Source organism: Pectinophora gossypiella, chromosome Z (genome assembly GCF_024362695.1).
Source record: "Pectinophora gossypiella chromosome Z, ilPecGoss1.1, whole genome shotgun sequence".
Classification (NCBI taxonomy): domain Eukaryota; kingdom Metazoa; phylum Arthropoda; class Insecta; order Lepidoptera; family Gelechiidae; genus Pectinophora; species Pectinophora gossypiella.
The window spans coordinates 157,488-174,204 of record NC_065433.1 but is presented as its reverse complement, the minus strand read 5'-3'; the positions used below and the strand labels follow the sequence as shown (position 1 = coordinate 174,204).

The window sequence follows — 16,717 nt, the reverse complement described above, 5'->3', positions numbered from 1 at the left end:
TTTGACCAAATTCTATTTCGATACTGGAGACGATAGTCAGAAGCATATTATTATTAATGATTATTATAAGTATAGTAACTGTATTATTACAAGAAACATTTATTGAGAAGCTGTGTAGGTACATACATGCAGTGTCAAACATTATAAAATTGTCTCAACAGCATGTCCATGTCGGACGTACAATATTACAAATAATGTCAGTATTATCGATAGTCTTAGTTTAATATACATGATTTAAGGTCAAGTATCGATAGTTCGTCAACGCTAGTGCTAGTTGCTACTACTTGTATTAAGTAGGCACGGGCCTACGTAAAATTAGCATTATTCACCCATTTGTGTTTATTAGGGCAAAACTAAAAATATCCAACTGGGAAAAGGACGCAGTAAGCATTATCTTGTTTCCTCTTTTTAGTTATTTTCTTACAAGCGGAATTTTACTTTTCAATTATTCTGCAATTATATTTTATGGTGGCCATTTTAAATTTATGAAAAATACCTAGCCTATAATCATCAAACGGTTAAGACCAATCGACATACACTCTTATTAAAATCCATCAAGCCACGAGGGATGTCACGAGGGTAACACACATACAGGGTGTTAGTGACATCATAACGAAATGGTTGAGGGTAGATTCAGACCCTGATTCCGAGTTGATATTAGGTAGGTGGAAACCGTCACAAAAGTATGAAACGTAAAACAAAAAAAAATAATACTAAAATTTTCATGAGTTTTCCGGCAGGAAATTCTAGTTTATTTCAACTCAGAATTTTGGTTTAACTGATCCCCCTCAGTATTCGTTACGGTGTCATTAACAAGTTATCCATACGTACTTGTGTATATATAATAGATACTACTAAAGCTAGTGTATATGTCGTGGCCAGATCTTAGAATTGGTAATTTCATGAATAGGTCATATTTCATGAAATAGCCAACTTAAGTTGACCATATCGTTGAAATGTCAACGTTTTATGATATCAATCAACGTTTGGCCAATTGGTGTAATAAAAAAGCAAATAGGCGATTAATTTCTTAGGTTCAAAATTATTTACCTACGATACTATCGATATGGAAAATTGTACCATTACATTGATTCATCGACTATAAATCAAGTTTTAAATATATAATCGACACCAGCGCCACTACCGGTGGATAATGTTACTAATTTTACGATGTGATTGCCAACGTTTGGCCATATCATGAAGTAATCATGCATTTAGTTGCTCATATCGTTAACCGTTTTGTATTCATTGATCTGGCCAGACTACATCATACAGTAGCCAACGACTGATATTCTATTACATGAAATATGACCATTTCATGAAATGATCAATTCTAAGATCTGGCCACGGCATATATTATATCCTCTTTGGGTACTACAGTCAATATAACGTAAATATGTAAGTAGGTATCTTACTTACGTACCTAGACCGCACCCCGCACAAGATGGCGGCGCGGGCGCAGCCGCAGCGGTATCTTATCCTACCTGTGGCGGCGTCAGTTACATTTTCAATGATAAATTTCGCGTAAACAAGTGTATCTGGTAACCTTGAAGGAATTTTCCTAAGTACGATAAGCCAGGAGCTATTGATGACTTCTGATATTTTGACACTTCCGCGATTGATCGGTGCACGCACGCGTCAGCTTCTATGTAGAATTGTAGATGTAAGAAAAACATAGGAGTAAGTAGTTAGGTATGTTTGTTGTGTTTTACACTTGTTGACTTGTACCTACTTACTTTTTAAAGCTTGACCAGAAAATTAAAAAACCTCGTGACTGATTGAGTTCTTCCATCAATGGCAACACACTGTGCCAATTGCTTGCTGTCTTTGTTGTCATCCAAGCGCAGCGTTTTCAATTATAATTTGTGAGGTTATTGCTGGTTATTGTGTATTAAAATTCCTGGGACTACCTATTTATAGCCGTGAAAGAAAAATATCCATTTCATTAGACCATTATTTTATTATATTATCTGCCGAGAAGAATTCCGAAAGAATATACTCTATTCCGCTATCTAAATGGGTAAATTGTGTCCGCCGGGGGCCCGTGTTTCTCTCCGCGTACGTACTTACGTTTGATGTGACTTATTGTAGATTTGCCGCAGATGGCATTAACTACTTGGCCGGACAAGTGGGGAGCGCTGACGGCTCTCACCCGGTACAAAATTTAAGACACCAGGCCTGAGGGTGCCCAGTTGGGCGCGAACCTCGGCTCAGGGCGTCCGCGTCGTCTGAGTGTCACCCTAGTGGGTCGATAGCGATAAGCGCTGAATGAGGGAAATCGTCGACCACGCCGGCGGGGTTGGTATCGGGGGTATTGGAGAGGGACTCGCGTGAGCGAAAACTACCCCTGCATAGGTCATGATCGGACGGATGCAAATCGTGTAGATTTTCACCTTATTCCAAAGGGATCATTTACTGCGGTTGTTAAGGAGACAATATTCTTTCGTGTAAATTGGTCTGTTATTTATGTTAACTGAAGCTAACTTATCCACGCCCACTAGTTCGCCTTTTTGCCGACTAGTCGCTGGCTGGTCGCCGACTATGATATTGGTGCTGGTTACCTACTGCAGACACTTAATTTAATTATAAGTCGTGGCAGCCCAATTGTAGAAACGCTTGACTTTCACTGTGAGATCGCAGATTTGACTCCCACCATTCACCAGCACGGGCTTAAACCGAATTTGTGATTATCACGTGCCCAGCGGTCAAGGAAAACATCGTGAGGAAACCCACATACCCGAGAAATGTGCTTCGGAGGTATGTGACCTAACCTGTATTGGGTTGGTTTTCCCTTAGCAGGGTGGAAGATCACAGTGGAAGGTTATAGGCAATCGCTTCTGTAAAAAACCGGACCTGTCAAATCTTCAGGTTAGGTAAACGGACCCTACGAAAAACGGGATAATGATGTCCTCGCCAATGTATCATATTATATCTCGCTGACAAATTAATATCGTCTTCTTTGAGGCCCAGCGCATTCATATCCCTCTGGACATTTATCAACCAGGTGGTTTTAGGTCTTCCCCTCTCCCTCTAGTAGCCATGGAAAGGAGTTTTCTCACGACATGGATATCCGTTCTTCTCATTCATTACATGGCCGTACCATCTAAGTCTGGATTCCGATATCTTGTCAGTTACGGGGGCAACTTTAAAACTCCCCCTGATGTGATTGTTGCGCACTTTTTCCTATAGCGTAACTCCCCCCGACCATGCATCGTGGCATAGGCATTTCTGTGGTGATGAGAACTAAATAATTAATTTTTATTTTAAGTTATATTTATTTTAGGTTTGACTAACTTAAAATTAGGCTTTCTCGACTAATCCGCGTTTAGTCGGTGCATCTCTATATTTTATTAATCCACAAACTCAGCCACCTGACACCCATAAATCAAGTTACTTTGTAACCGACTTATATTGCTGGTTAAGCTTCACTTAGGCCTACTAAACATTGCTACAAGGTATTTTTACCGACTTTAAAAAAAGATGGAGGTTATCTTTTTTGATGTGACTTATTGTAGATTTGCCTCAAAAAGCATTAACTGTTTGACCGGAAATGAAGGTTATCTTTTTGACCTGTATGTATGTATGTATGGACGAAATTAACATTTTTTTATCAAATTCAAAAATATATTTATTGAGTAAGCAGGTAACGTACTTATACTTTGAATCGACATATTTTACATAATGAACGTCTCATCCACCTAAAACTACTGCAGCGTCTCACATTTTCTAAGTATAATCGGGGAAAAGAAGCTGCATAATATTCGTATATAATTAGTCTATGTGGCCTAACCTGTATTGGGTTGGATTTTCCTTCGCAGGTTGGAAGGTCAGTCAGGCAGTCGCTACTGTAAAACCCGGACCTGACAAAACTTCAGGTCAGGTAAACGGACCCTGTGCGGGAACATGTTAGGGAGATGATAAATTAGTCTATGTGGGGTTTTCTAAACACTATACATAGTAATGTCTATACATAGTAACGTATGAACCTACAAATTGTACGGCAATATTTTTTTCTTTATGAGATAAAGTATCGTCCAACTTAGGGAAGAGTGTAAATTTCATCAAAACTGGTAAAGTCATTTTGATTTATGGTCAAAAATCTGTTAAAAATAATGGCGTAAAGACGATATTATTAGGGACCTTGCGTTTTGACTATACTGAAAGGGTTCTGAGCCAATTTAATATTAAGTGTAGTAAGAAATGGTTTAAGTATCATTACTTCGTAATCATGGAGCAACACGGACCTCCGCGGACCGGAGGGGAGTGGCCATGGCGTTAGTTGCCAATACAACATTGTCTGCCACTTTTCGCGGGCGGGAAGGTGTGACACGTCACATTGTGCTTGTACCAATTGTGGATAAAAGAACTATCGATAAACTCTAAAAATTATTCAGGGGCAAAAATCAGGTATAAAATGTTATAATATACTTAGTTATAAAATTGACAAAAATGGAGTGATGAAATGACGGCTAAAACTGAGGAAGTAATTGTAATTGACATACATAATCTAAGTAGAAATTGGGACCACAAATTTTGACTTGGATGGATTGAAGCAAGCTTGTCTATTGAGAGGTTTCATTCAAAAAATCATATCTGAATATGGTTTTAATAAGTGGCGCTTCCGTGGTTTTACTATAAGGCAATGATGTGTGTCGACTCCTTTGTCTTTGACATTTCTATCGATAACTATCGACAACCCGGTAAATCACTAGCGTTCAATGAAAGTGACAACTATAATCGCCATGACAACTAGAAAACAATCGCTCATAGTCGCTTGATTAATCCGCATAATGTATGAAGCATATGTTGGTCAACAAATACGTAAACAACAGGACGGTTATAATTTATAATTTTAAGTTTTACTAGAATTAAACGGTAGTAATGTGATACAACATTACTAAATTATGGAACCAATGCCATCTTTTATATACATTTGACTAGCCAGATCCCTTTAGCAACAAAATACTGAACAATTAGGCATTTTTCAAGGACGTCGTACTTATCAGCTAAGCACCTACATTCAGTCTAGCGCGCAGGCCGACTGCAGCTAATTTTTATGAAACTGTCAATAGGAGATCTGCTCTGGGTACATAGGTACAGGTTCGTAGAAGGGAATGCCGGCGTATGCCTACTGCCTCCCTTTTGCTCTTTGATAGTAATGGTTGAAGCGTAAATAAAAAAAAATGGAGAACGGTCAAGGGTGTCTTGGACACAAGAAAAAACTACATTATAAGTCCTATTGTATTCGAGTATTTTGATAACGTAGGTTAGTGACGTACATAATTATATTTTTAGTGTTACTTACTCGAGTTTAAAAACTAGAAAGTACAATAATAAGTAATTTAAAAAATTTAATGGTTTCCAAATCCGTCTAATAAAAAAATAATGACATTGGTTGAATACAATGTTGGAATCTAGGTACATTCGGCGGTCGAACTGCATGTTCCACTCGTTATTGGTAAAGGAACCACGGTGGAGCATTTATAAGATTTGCAGATAACGATAGACTACTTGGTTGCGCCAACTTTTCAGAATTTAGATTCTATTCAACGAAATATTACTTCTTACTTTTTACACAGAAAATATTGTAATTATAGATTGGAATCTAAAAACTAGAACACCCAGCATAGGGAGAGTGTGAGACACTTAACACTAAGGTGCGAGTGGTGCGACACCAGCGGCGCGGCGCGGGCGTGTGCGCGGGCGCCTGCAGCGCCGCGCTCGGTCGGTTAGCGCTCAGTTTGTAGGCAGGTGCACTAAATACGTATCTGGGGGTACTGTAGTGCTCCCGCCAAGACTAGCAAAGCGAAGCGCTAGAGCAGGGCACTACCTACCTACATACATAACCCACCTTTTCTCGAAACGTTCCTTCGATTTTTTATAAAAAAATATTCTTATAGTCTGTAGTTGATTTATCAAACATAACTGCATAGATATTATACTTTCGATTTTATAGATATGTAAAAAACCCCGATTTTGACACTCACTGACCGACTCAAAAATCATTAATCTCAAAAATTCCGGTGATGGGCACATGGCAATATGGGCCCCCACGTACAAGTACAACCGAACTCTGGCAAAATTCAAATTCATTTTATTCAACATAATTATACATGAAAACCTTGCCGATGGTCAATATAACATTATACTTACTCGTATTTTATTGTAAAATAACATTCTTAGGTGTGTCTAAACTAAATAGGCTTGCCGTAGCCGCGGAGCTAGCTTAGTTCGATATTCACTCTCGCATATTTCCGATCTAAAATCACATGCGTGTTTTGATACGCTCACGTCACGCATGCGCGTACAGTACACTGATTTTACGGCGATATCGCGCTCAACGACGACGACGAGACGCGACGGGGCGCCCGCAATACTTATACTATGTATGGATCGAGCGAACCAAACCCCAGTAACGTACGACTGTCGTCGTCGTCGCAGGCGCACAGCCTTCATTTAGGCGGCGGCCCATTAATCTAGTAATTTTATATTCGTTATTACACTAACTAGTCACACATCTAGGTACAATAGACATGGCGGCTTCCCACCGGTGCCAGCGCGTCACCAGAACAATAGCCAAAAGACACAATGATCCGTAGTGGAGAGCCCTCTGGTTCCCACCATAAACTCCTTCATGTTGAGGAGGACATAATCCTTTGCATTTTATGTTTTCTTTATCCACATTCCTAAAGAGAAAAGTAAAATGTTAGTTACCAAGACCTCTTCAGAAAAGAAGAATTAAGTACATAATCTTAGTGACAAAATCAGTATGCATGGTTCGGCAGGGGATCGACATTGTATTGTAAATATTACGGTAGTACCACACCCCGGACACTTCATACAAACAACCTTGTTTTACACAGACTTTACACGTTGACATTATCGTACACGCGCAACTGGGTACGGGAGCGCCCCCGCCCCCGCCAACACCAGCAAAGCGAAGAGCAACGGTAGGGCACTGCCTACCTTTCCTAGAAACGTTTCGTGTGTACAGTTAGTGTATGTAGAGTTAGAAGTTTGGCTCTAAATGAGATCTGATAACTTTTTGACATTACGATCTTATAAATATTTCACCCATTATTATTCTAATCAGAATAAAGAGAAGAAAAGGTAGCAACGTGATTATACACGTATCTGACCCAAATATCAAGCAACGATTTTTTATATACGCATCCGCAATTACATTATATTTTTGTATGATTAGGTGCCCGAGAATGAATGACGATGAGAATGTAGGTAATTGTCAGGTTTAAGCTGAACAGCGCCATCTATATTGCCTGGGAAGTCTCATTCATTGGCCTAAGTTAAACTTTATTGCAAACTATTGGCATGTTTTGATGAACAATAGCCATGAAAAATAAATATTTTTAGGCGCCACGCATGCGCGCCGGTATGCGCAGTTACTGTGAGATTAAATATTCGATCCAGACGAAAGAACGTCGGCGTCCAATTTCAAAATTACAAACTAAACTGATAAAAAATAAAAACAACTAATAGTATTATTCCTTATTGTATGGTAGCACTCCGAATTTCTCAATGATGTACCCAGATGATTTGGGCCACCGGGCCAACTTACCTAAGTTCGTCAGGATCGCATGACCTCGTGTGTTTTATATATTTATTTCGGTTAAATAATATATTGGTGCATATTTATGCGATGAAGAATTATAAGACTCATTTTATTAATTTCTCCTGCCCTCAGGAGCCACGCTGGACGCACACGACACGACGAACCCGTCAACCCGTCTTAATATTATTTATTTGACTAGTTGTACGTACACTATTAGATATACAGTACAGAGCAGTCAGCACTTGAATACACCGTTTATTATACAGATGATCTTCTAACACGTCTGATGGACCGGTCAATGACAGGATATTGCAGAAATTTTATGCGTCTCCAGATTTATCAGATACGCGTCCTACGGCTGTTGCGCCTGCAACTCTTGAGACAACCGTTTTTATGGAAATTATCATAGCTCCACGATAACACCATGTTGCACGACAAAGTAAATATTTTTATTTATTTAATATGAGCTGAGCAATTAAAATAAGCTGTAAACAAAATAACAAAAACATTTTCGAATAACATTCGCGTATGCCGAAGGTATACATACAATGTTACTATATTATGAATCCAAATAACAGTCGCCGTAGCACTTGAAGTCTTAATAAAATAAAGACTATGTCATAAAATACTTGCAGGTATTATAGAACAAGAAGTTTTTATTGTAAGTATAGTTAGTATAGTATACGTCATTGTTTCTTGAACTGCGCTACAGTAAGAGTAGAGCTACAGCAACCCTTACGAGCACAGCACTACGGACCTCTCCCGTGTTGCTCTATGCTTACGAGAGATAAAATATTTTGAATCTTATTGCCGTCAATAGAAGTCTCATTTACGGGCCCGCTCCCGGCACTACACTACACTCAATATTGATTTAATTGATTGGCAATAAAAGATAGATGGAAAATATTATGTTAATGGATCTAAACGGCAGGTCGGCTTTGAAGCTGTTTGTTGTTTAGAACAGTTGCATTGCAGCATCTTGCGCCGGCGCCGCCCGCGCCGCCGCCGCGCTCGTATGAATAACGGCAATTATTGATTATCAATTTACTGTGTGTTGTCCTATGTAAGCAATGGTCAATTCCACCGCCTTCATACGACATACAATGAGAATGTATGCAGTTAAATATACTTACAGCGCACATCACGGCATACTATTAAAACAAATAGTACAATGTTAGAAAAAAGCAAAAAAATAAATAAAAATCTAAAAAAAATCTTTGGCATACAACGAGCTTTCACTGTTACTATTTCTGAAAATTAATGAAGGTAGGCTCTTTTATAGTTCCATTTGAAAGGAAAATCATAATACAATTATTACTAACTATCCATTACTTACCTGCCTAGGCGATTCAGTCACCACTTGTTTTCACTCGTCATCCCTTTAACATTGTGCATTTTCTAATTTTTTTTCGGGATCTCAAACTTTCCAGTCCAAATTGCATTTAAAACGGTTCAGCGGATTAAGCCGTTAATTTCGCATTTTTATAAACGCGTGTTGAAGTGTGCTGTTTAATAAACATAGCTTGATAAGTCGAAAATATTCGTACTGGTTAGGGATTGCAATGCTCCTGCACATGTGTCTCCGAGCTGGGGCCAGCCCCTGGCGCATGACCCTGCAGCCAGCGGAGTGGCGCACGCTAACGGTGACTGGTTTTAATTCGGAGTTCAAACTACTACCATACGTTATCCATTTCGTAAGCCTTGTTCAAAACAGACTAGAGGTCCATCATCACACGCTACACGCTGCGCGGAAATTGGCTAAGTACCTACCTACGTAAGTATTTAATCAATATTAAATTATTTGTAACTTAATATCAGTAGTTATCGATATTAGTTATCTATAATAGATTAAATTCCATATCAAATTTGGGAATTTATAATGAATTATCATAAACGTTACATAATATACTTACCTATTGTATTACAGCAAAAAAACGTAGCACTTACACGAGAGTTGCCTTGTCGCTATGTACCTACATAATTTTATGTATTAGTGACGTATTGCACCGACCTGGCGACGGAGGGGAGGTTCACACGTACTGCGCCGGCGCTACCTCGCTGAACCTTGATCATGATTCATTGATAAAGTAAAAGCACCTCTCAATATCATCAATCTTTAGTGTCGTTCGGCAAAATCCCGAAATCGAAACTACATTTTGGTAAGCTTCCGTGCGGGCGGCGCGGCGGCGTTTAGGCACCTCCGGGGGCGGTCGAGTAGCGAGTCCGGTAGACATTGCGTTTGAATTACATAAGATCACGCCTATTTTCCACCATCGGGGTAGATAAAGATTTCGGAGGGATATATAAAAATAATTATTGCTTGATATTTGGATCCGATACGTATAGAATTAATATTTAATACCCCCTCCGGTATGTATAGTGGGGCGTATATGTATAAGCCGTTTATGTTATGTGTGTTACGTTACGTATAGAATTATGTTGCTACCTATGTATTGCTTCACTTTATTTTGATTATAATAATAATGGGAAGATGCGTTATGCCGTTTATGCCTGTGTGTAATAACAAGGATCGTCACTTATACTCAAAAACAAAGTTAAAATTGCTTATGTCTGTTATCCATGAAATCAGAAGGTCAAACGAAGGCAAATCTGTACAGGGCCATTTATGTTTTTTTGGGAACGTAGCCTGGAAAATCCCTTATTCATACGAAAGCTTTTTATTCATTCGAATAGCTGTTTTCTACAATTGAATAATTCGAATACAATAAATAATATTACGAATTGCAATATTTGAGGGCCTTTTTTTTGCTTACTTAGTTTTTGCATCTATTGAAGGCATTTAAGAGTACGTTTTTTAGGATGTTTCTAAAAGCTTATTTATTAAATGGAGCAGTTTTAAGAAATACATTCAGGGTAGGTCCATGCTATTTTTCGACTAAGTTTTAACAACTGTAACAATTCTGGTCAAATTTTAATTTTGACTTCCAATAACTTTTGTTTATCAATGTTTCAATGTATTTATTCATTAACAATATAAACTGTATTTGAAAGGGCATTGAACATTTCACTATGGAGGCTGGCATAGCCTGGTGGCGCCACCTAGCGGATTTTTTAAAACTGCGGCGCACGATGAAACCTGTGCATATCGATAGGGGGCACTTTTCTGCACAAAAAAGCTTTAATGAACCTATGCTCTAAAGCGTCACGTTTTCAAGATATTTAGCTTGAAAGTTCCGAAAAGTGTTGTATGAACAAATCGATTTTACTTTTATATGCAATTAGAATATAGTGACTAAGTGATTATGCATGGAATATTAGTGTTTAATATACCACATATTTACTTTATTGAAAAATAAATAAATAGAAAATAGATAAATAAATATCTATAACTTACTTTTATGTGTAACTTAAAAGAAATCCAGAAACGAGTCGTGATATGTACAGCTCATGACTTATTCTCGTGGTAATCACGCTCAAAGTTATTTGCTATGATTGTCTAACAATTTCACACTTTTTGAGTTTTTATGTTTATTGAATGAAAGGTAGCTTAAATGTCTAATCACAGTGAAACCAGGTCGGGTGTGAAAATTCAATCAATCTTCTTCTTCATCAGATATAATAACTTGATCTAAAAAGGCAGCAGGGGGTTGAATGGGGATTTCTTGGTGCCGAGCCCATCGCATATAACAAACTATGCACATGACATGAGCATAACACCCGAGTGTCCGTTTTCCAACTATACAGCTGCAATAGTGACCGTCAAGTTTATTTCTGTTTTCCAAACTATTATTTAGCAAGATATATACAAAATAAATTCTGTTGCTCTGGTGCCTCGAGTGTATTTTAGCTCTTGTCAGCCAAGGATCACAAACTACTATGTTGTATTGATTTAAATTATAGTCAACTTCAAAATCTTCATACACTTCAATGAAAAACGTTCCATTTTCTTTTAGGTGTTCGGCATAGTAGCTTCTTGCCTGCGTCACTTGATACGGTCCCAGAGACATTATCAACAGATCCTCATATGATAAGATGGGAAACTGTTGAAAGCCTTCACTTGAGTTTATAGCTTGGAAAGCGGCTCTGCGTTGATTTAAATTGTTTTGTATTACTAACTCGCACAGATAGTTTGGGGCGTCGTGCTTAAGGTATATATCGTTGATTATTTCATTTACGAGTGGGTGATCTGTCACCCGTTTTCCGAAGGCATTTATTAGGGCGCAAGCAATCCTCACTTCCTCTTTTAAATGTGGCATATTCGGTATTGCGTAGTTAGCTGGAAACGATAATAATACTGTTCCATCAATAATGAAGTAAGTACGTCACATTTAGACTGCGTTTCCACCAGTAACATGCTAGATGCTACGTTGCATACCCTAAAATCGGGTTCATTGTGCCGATCAGAATCAGACCCAATTATCTGATTGGTGGATATTAAACCTAGCAAAGTTGTCAAGTAAGACTGTATAGGACGCCGAGATCTTCGGCGCGGGCCACGAACAGTGCTTACACCATAAAAAAAAAACATTGCCTGGCACCAACATGACTGGACATCTTGCCAAGACAACAACAACAAATTCAACAATAACACTAACAAAGTCAACAAAAATACTAACAAACTCAAGAGGAATATTAACAAACTCAACAGTGGTAACAAATACAACAGAATGAACAGGATAGAGTCTCAGGACAGAACAGAGAAAAGCGCGTGCGCACGTTGAAGATGAAAGTGGCAAACTGACTGAAAGTTCACCCGCAGTGTTGCCAACTTTATTTTCACCAGCCCACCAAATGCGGCCGTGCAAACCACCAGAAACCACTAAAACTGAGCGGTCTCTCAAACCACCAGAATTTCACTAGAAAAAATACATACATACATACATAAACTCACGCCTATTTCCCACCGGGGTAAGCAGAGACTATAGAATCACTAGACAACCCAAAGCCGAATCAGTGCAATCAGATCGTGGGATGTTTTTTCCTCCTCTTTAGCGCCGCGTCGTAGGTAAAGACGTGCTAGAGACAGGGTAAATTATTCAATTATTATTAATAATGATTCCTTAATAATATACCGCATAATTTGCACTTAGCAACTGGACCACCAGTGCTTTCGACTATTTGCAACCAATCCCTTAAAACTGGGTCACGTAACCAACAATCACGAAACTTTTGGGTGTACTGTGGCTTAGGCATCTTGATCTTACTCAATATGAAACTTATTGTATGTATTACTAATAAATAAACTTTATGTTGGTTCTTTCGCTCAAGTAACTCATAAACCATTTTCGGTTGTGTTAGTGGTTAAATTCGTCACTTACCGCTAACTGGAAGGACTCTAATCCACTAAAAAATCCACTAGCCACTAAAACTAATATTTTTTCGCCGAACCACATGTCTAAACCACCAGATCTAGTGGAAAATCCACTAAGTTGGCAACACTGTTCACCCGGCTGCCAATCGTCCTATTGTATTTATTTTATGATGTTGTCTCACTCACACTTATTGTATGGCTATTCGCTATCCTTGTTGATTCCGCCGAAACAATAGAAATTCGTGCAACTTTAAACAAAGGACCTCCATTTTCGTAGTTCCTGGAATTAAACGAGAAAGCAAAATGGCAGTTAATAAGTACATCATTTTGTTTCTCTTACACAGATTTCTTAAACTTCGAGAATTTATTCTGCTTTTTAACGAGTACTAATGATGCCGCACTAAGCGCATTGCGTATATAAAAATGTAAACTTTATTTTATATTTCATTAGATCCTGTCGTTGTGTCAAGTAAAATCAATTAAGGAGTAAATGACGCCTATATCATACATAAACACAAACTGATAAACTCAGTTTGCAATTAGTAACTTTAGATAAGGTGTGCACAGTTAAGTACCTATGTACTTTCTATATAATGTAGCAAAGACAAAAACCATTAATGTTGTTGCAAGTATTTATTAATTTCATTTTTTCAATAAGATAAATATGTTGTATATTAAATAATGTTTCATGTATAATCAATAACTTTGTCACTATATTACGATTGTATATAGATAAAGAGTAAAATCGATTTATTCATACGACACTTTTCGTAACTTTCAAGCTAGATATCTTGAAAACGTGACACTTTAGAGCATAGGTCCATTAAAGCTTTTTTGTTCAGACAAGTGTCCCCTATCGATTTGCACAGGTTTCACCGTGCGCCGCAGTTTTGAAACGTCCGCCAGGTGGCGCCACTGAGATATGCCAGAAAGGTTCATAGCCCTTTTACATAATATGTACCTATGAATTTAAACAATCTAAAAATATAACAATTGAGCATCTTAAAGCAAACAACTTAAGTGAAAATCAACATTTATCAATATTTCGACGAATTTAAAAATAGTACATAATATATTATTACTAAACAATGTCAACGAAACATTAAATTAAAAACAACTTAGTCAATAATTAAAATTCAAAAATAAATAAATAAACATGTACCAAGTCAATTTAAATTCAACATTTTGTTCAATAAATTTTAATAGAATACAATAATTTGATGTTAAAATTCGTCAACACTGTAGCAGCACTTTTCCAAAAGATATGCTTTTAATTTATGCTTGAAAGTATTTATATGTATAAGTAATTTCCTTGAATTCAATAGGCAGCATATCTTTGACTTGACTGTTTTTATTTTTTCAGCTAATGGTCCACTTCTTTAGGAATAGGTATGTAGTAAAATAAATAAAAGAATTATTAAGAAAGAGATACAAATAAAATAATAATTTCTGAAGTAAGATACACATTCTTTAAAAAGGTACAAAATAGGCCATATTTTGTAAACCGTAAATAATCGCTGACCGTACACGCAGGTGTTTCTGGTAGCCAATGAGCCCCTCTATCTAATTTTTCTTTTTGAACGTGAAATTCTGGGCCATCCTGTATATTACTGCACCGTTCTTACATAAAGCACAATTAAAACACACAGTAACATTACAACAATATTATTTTTTAAAATCACACCATATAGTTCTTTCTTATTACATCCAGAAATTAAATTAGAAAATGTTACTGTAAATAAATATGTGTTCATTAAAATTCATTTATGTAAACAAATTAACATTAATTGTATATAATTTAGTTTTTTTTTGGATGCTTGGCGCCAGTGTCTCTCTATCTGCGCGCGCACCGCTAGGTAATTCAACCTGAGATACCTAATAAATATAAAAATAATTCTGCCCGCCATTGCCATCATTTTCACAAATGTCAAATAAATGTGTGTGTGTTTTGGAAATTGTATTAATTTTTCCTCGCAAACGAAATGCGTGAGCATTGGTTGTTTATCACACTCTGGGTCCCTGCGCCCTCGCCTACTACGGTTCAGGCTCGATCGTAATGACCAACGACACATTATTTTGTGTTTTTATTTGCTTTAGATAAGCATTTTATTTAGTTAACTGTAATGGTAGCAGTTGTGCCATAAAAAGGGAGGTAGGTAATTTGTTTATTATCAATGAGGGACTTTCCAGGTTACATTCCCCAAAAAACAGATGGCGTTGTACAGATTTAACCTGATAATTAGGTACCTAGAGTACTATGTTCTCATTGGTCGGGTATTTTTTTATATTTTTTTTAGATAGGGATACCAACAGTACAATAATTATTCAAAGATATAATGTAATACGCAAAGGCATACCTACCTACGAAAATAATTGTTGCTTGATATTTGGATCAGATACAACGTATGTAGGTATAGAATTATGTTTCTACCTAGGTAGGTATACCTATTGCTTCTCTTTATTTTGGTCAGAATATCTACCTACCTACTTACTTAATAATGTGTAGAAGATGTGTTGTTTCTGAGTGTCATAACAATTTACTCAAAAACAGATACCTAAAAGATGTATTGTCTGTTATCCATGAAATTATGAGGTTAAACGAAGGGACCATTTAGTCATTTAGTCACACATTTAGTCATTATTTTCAACCGTTATAATTAAGTAGATATTAATCCTGCATTGAAAGCCATATTCGTGAGTAGGTCGGGTAGAACCCTAATTAGGTAGGTATGTGATGATCATCATCTCCCTAGCATTATCCCGTATTTTTTCACAGGGTCTGCAAACGCGGTCTGCCTGTCTGACCTTCCAACCCGCGAAGGGAAAATCAGCCCAATACAGGTTAGGTCACGTACCTACCTCCGAAAATGCATTTCTCGGGAACGTGGGTTTCCTCACGATGTTTTCCTTCACTGCTGAGCACGTGACAATAATCATTTATGATCCAAACATGAATTCGAAAACAAATTCGACAATCATTGTTTTAGGCCTCAAAAAAATCTCTAACTGATATCGTTCATTAACTCTCTCTAGCAAAACTATTGTTCATAACTATTTAATATTTAGAATATAGGTAGGCAGAGGTTGCACCGAATACAGGTGAGGTCTTCCGACAAGCCGCGCTCTTAGTTTAGCTGAAGGGCCGCGCACTGTTATCCCTTACGTACCTATCTAGGTAGGTAGGAACATTTTACTAAATTATGCTTTACGATTGTTATAACTGTATACTAGTATGTGCTTTACTAACCAACCTACCTACCTAATATACAAAATAAATCAGTAAACGCTAGTGCCTACTTATAAGACTTTGGTTTCGTTCGACGAATATTATATTCATAATTGGTCAGACTCTTTTTTTTTGAGGTTGGTTAGGTAGCTGGCACCATCGGCGGCCCGCGGCGGGATTAAGGCGTACATACCTGCGGGGCGAAGCCCAGGAACGAGAGTTTTCGTTTCCCGCTGCTCATGTTGTGTCGTAGGTGGCGGCGCGCGCTCCCGTGTGGCCGTCGCGACTGTGTCGCGCACCGTCGCTGCTGGGACTGGCCGGCCTGGCCGCCCGGCGTCCGGCGCCCGCGTCGCGCCGCTCCCCGCGCGCCCCGCCGCCGCCTGCCTGCAACACACCGCGCCGCATGCTCACCACTTGTCCTCATACGCGCCGTACCTACCTGCCACGCCACAGCAGCACGCGAAGTACCTACCTACCCCGGCGGCGCGGCGGCGGCGTATAAGTAGGTACCTAGTTTCTCTAGGCAAAAATGTACAACACCGCTTCGATAGCTGACTTTGGCCCCGATTCCTGCAGACACATCCTAATTTTATTTTAAGTTATACCTGTCATTTTCTTATCCGTCGAAAAGGAAAAGGATGGACGATTG

At 38.2% G+C, this 16,717-nt stretch overlaps 1 protein-coding gene across 1 annotated transcript in view; it reads right to left on the bottom strand.

Moving 5' to 3' along the window:
- Nucleotides 1-16,367, bottom strand: part of LOC126379938 (anion exchange protein 2) — a 34,389-nt gene extending 18,022 nt beyond the window's left edge. Inside the window, exon 1 of the mRNA XM_050028952.1 lies at nucleotides 16,262-16,367. Within this exon, the coding sequence (XP_049884909.1) occupies nucleotides 16,262-16,309 (48 nt within the window). The 5' untranslated portion in view covers nucleotides 16,310-16,367. The remainder of the gene's footprint in view (nucleotides 1-16,261) is intronic.
- Between the last annotated feature and the right edge of the window lie 350 nt (nucleotides 16,368-16,717).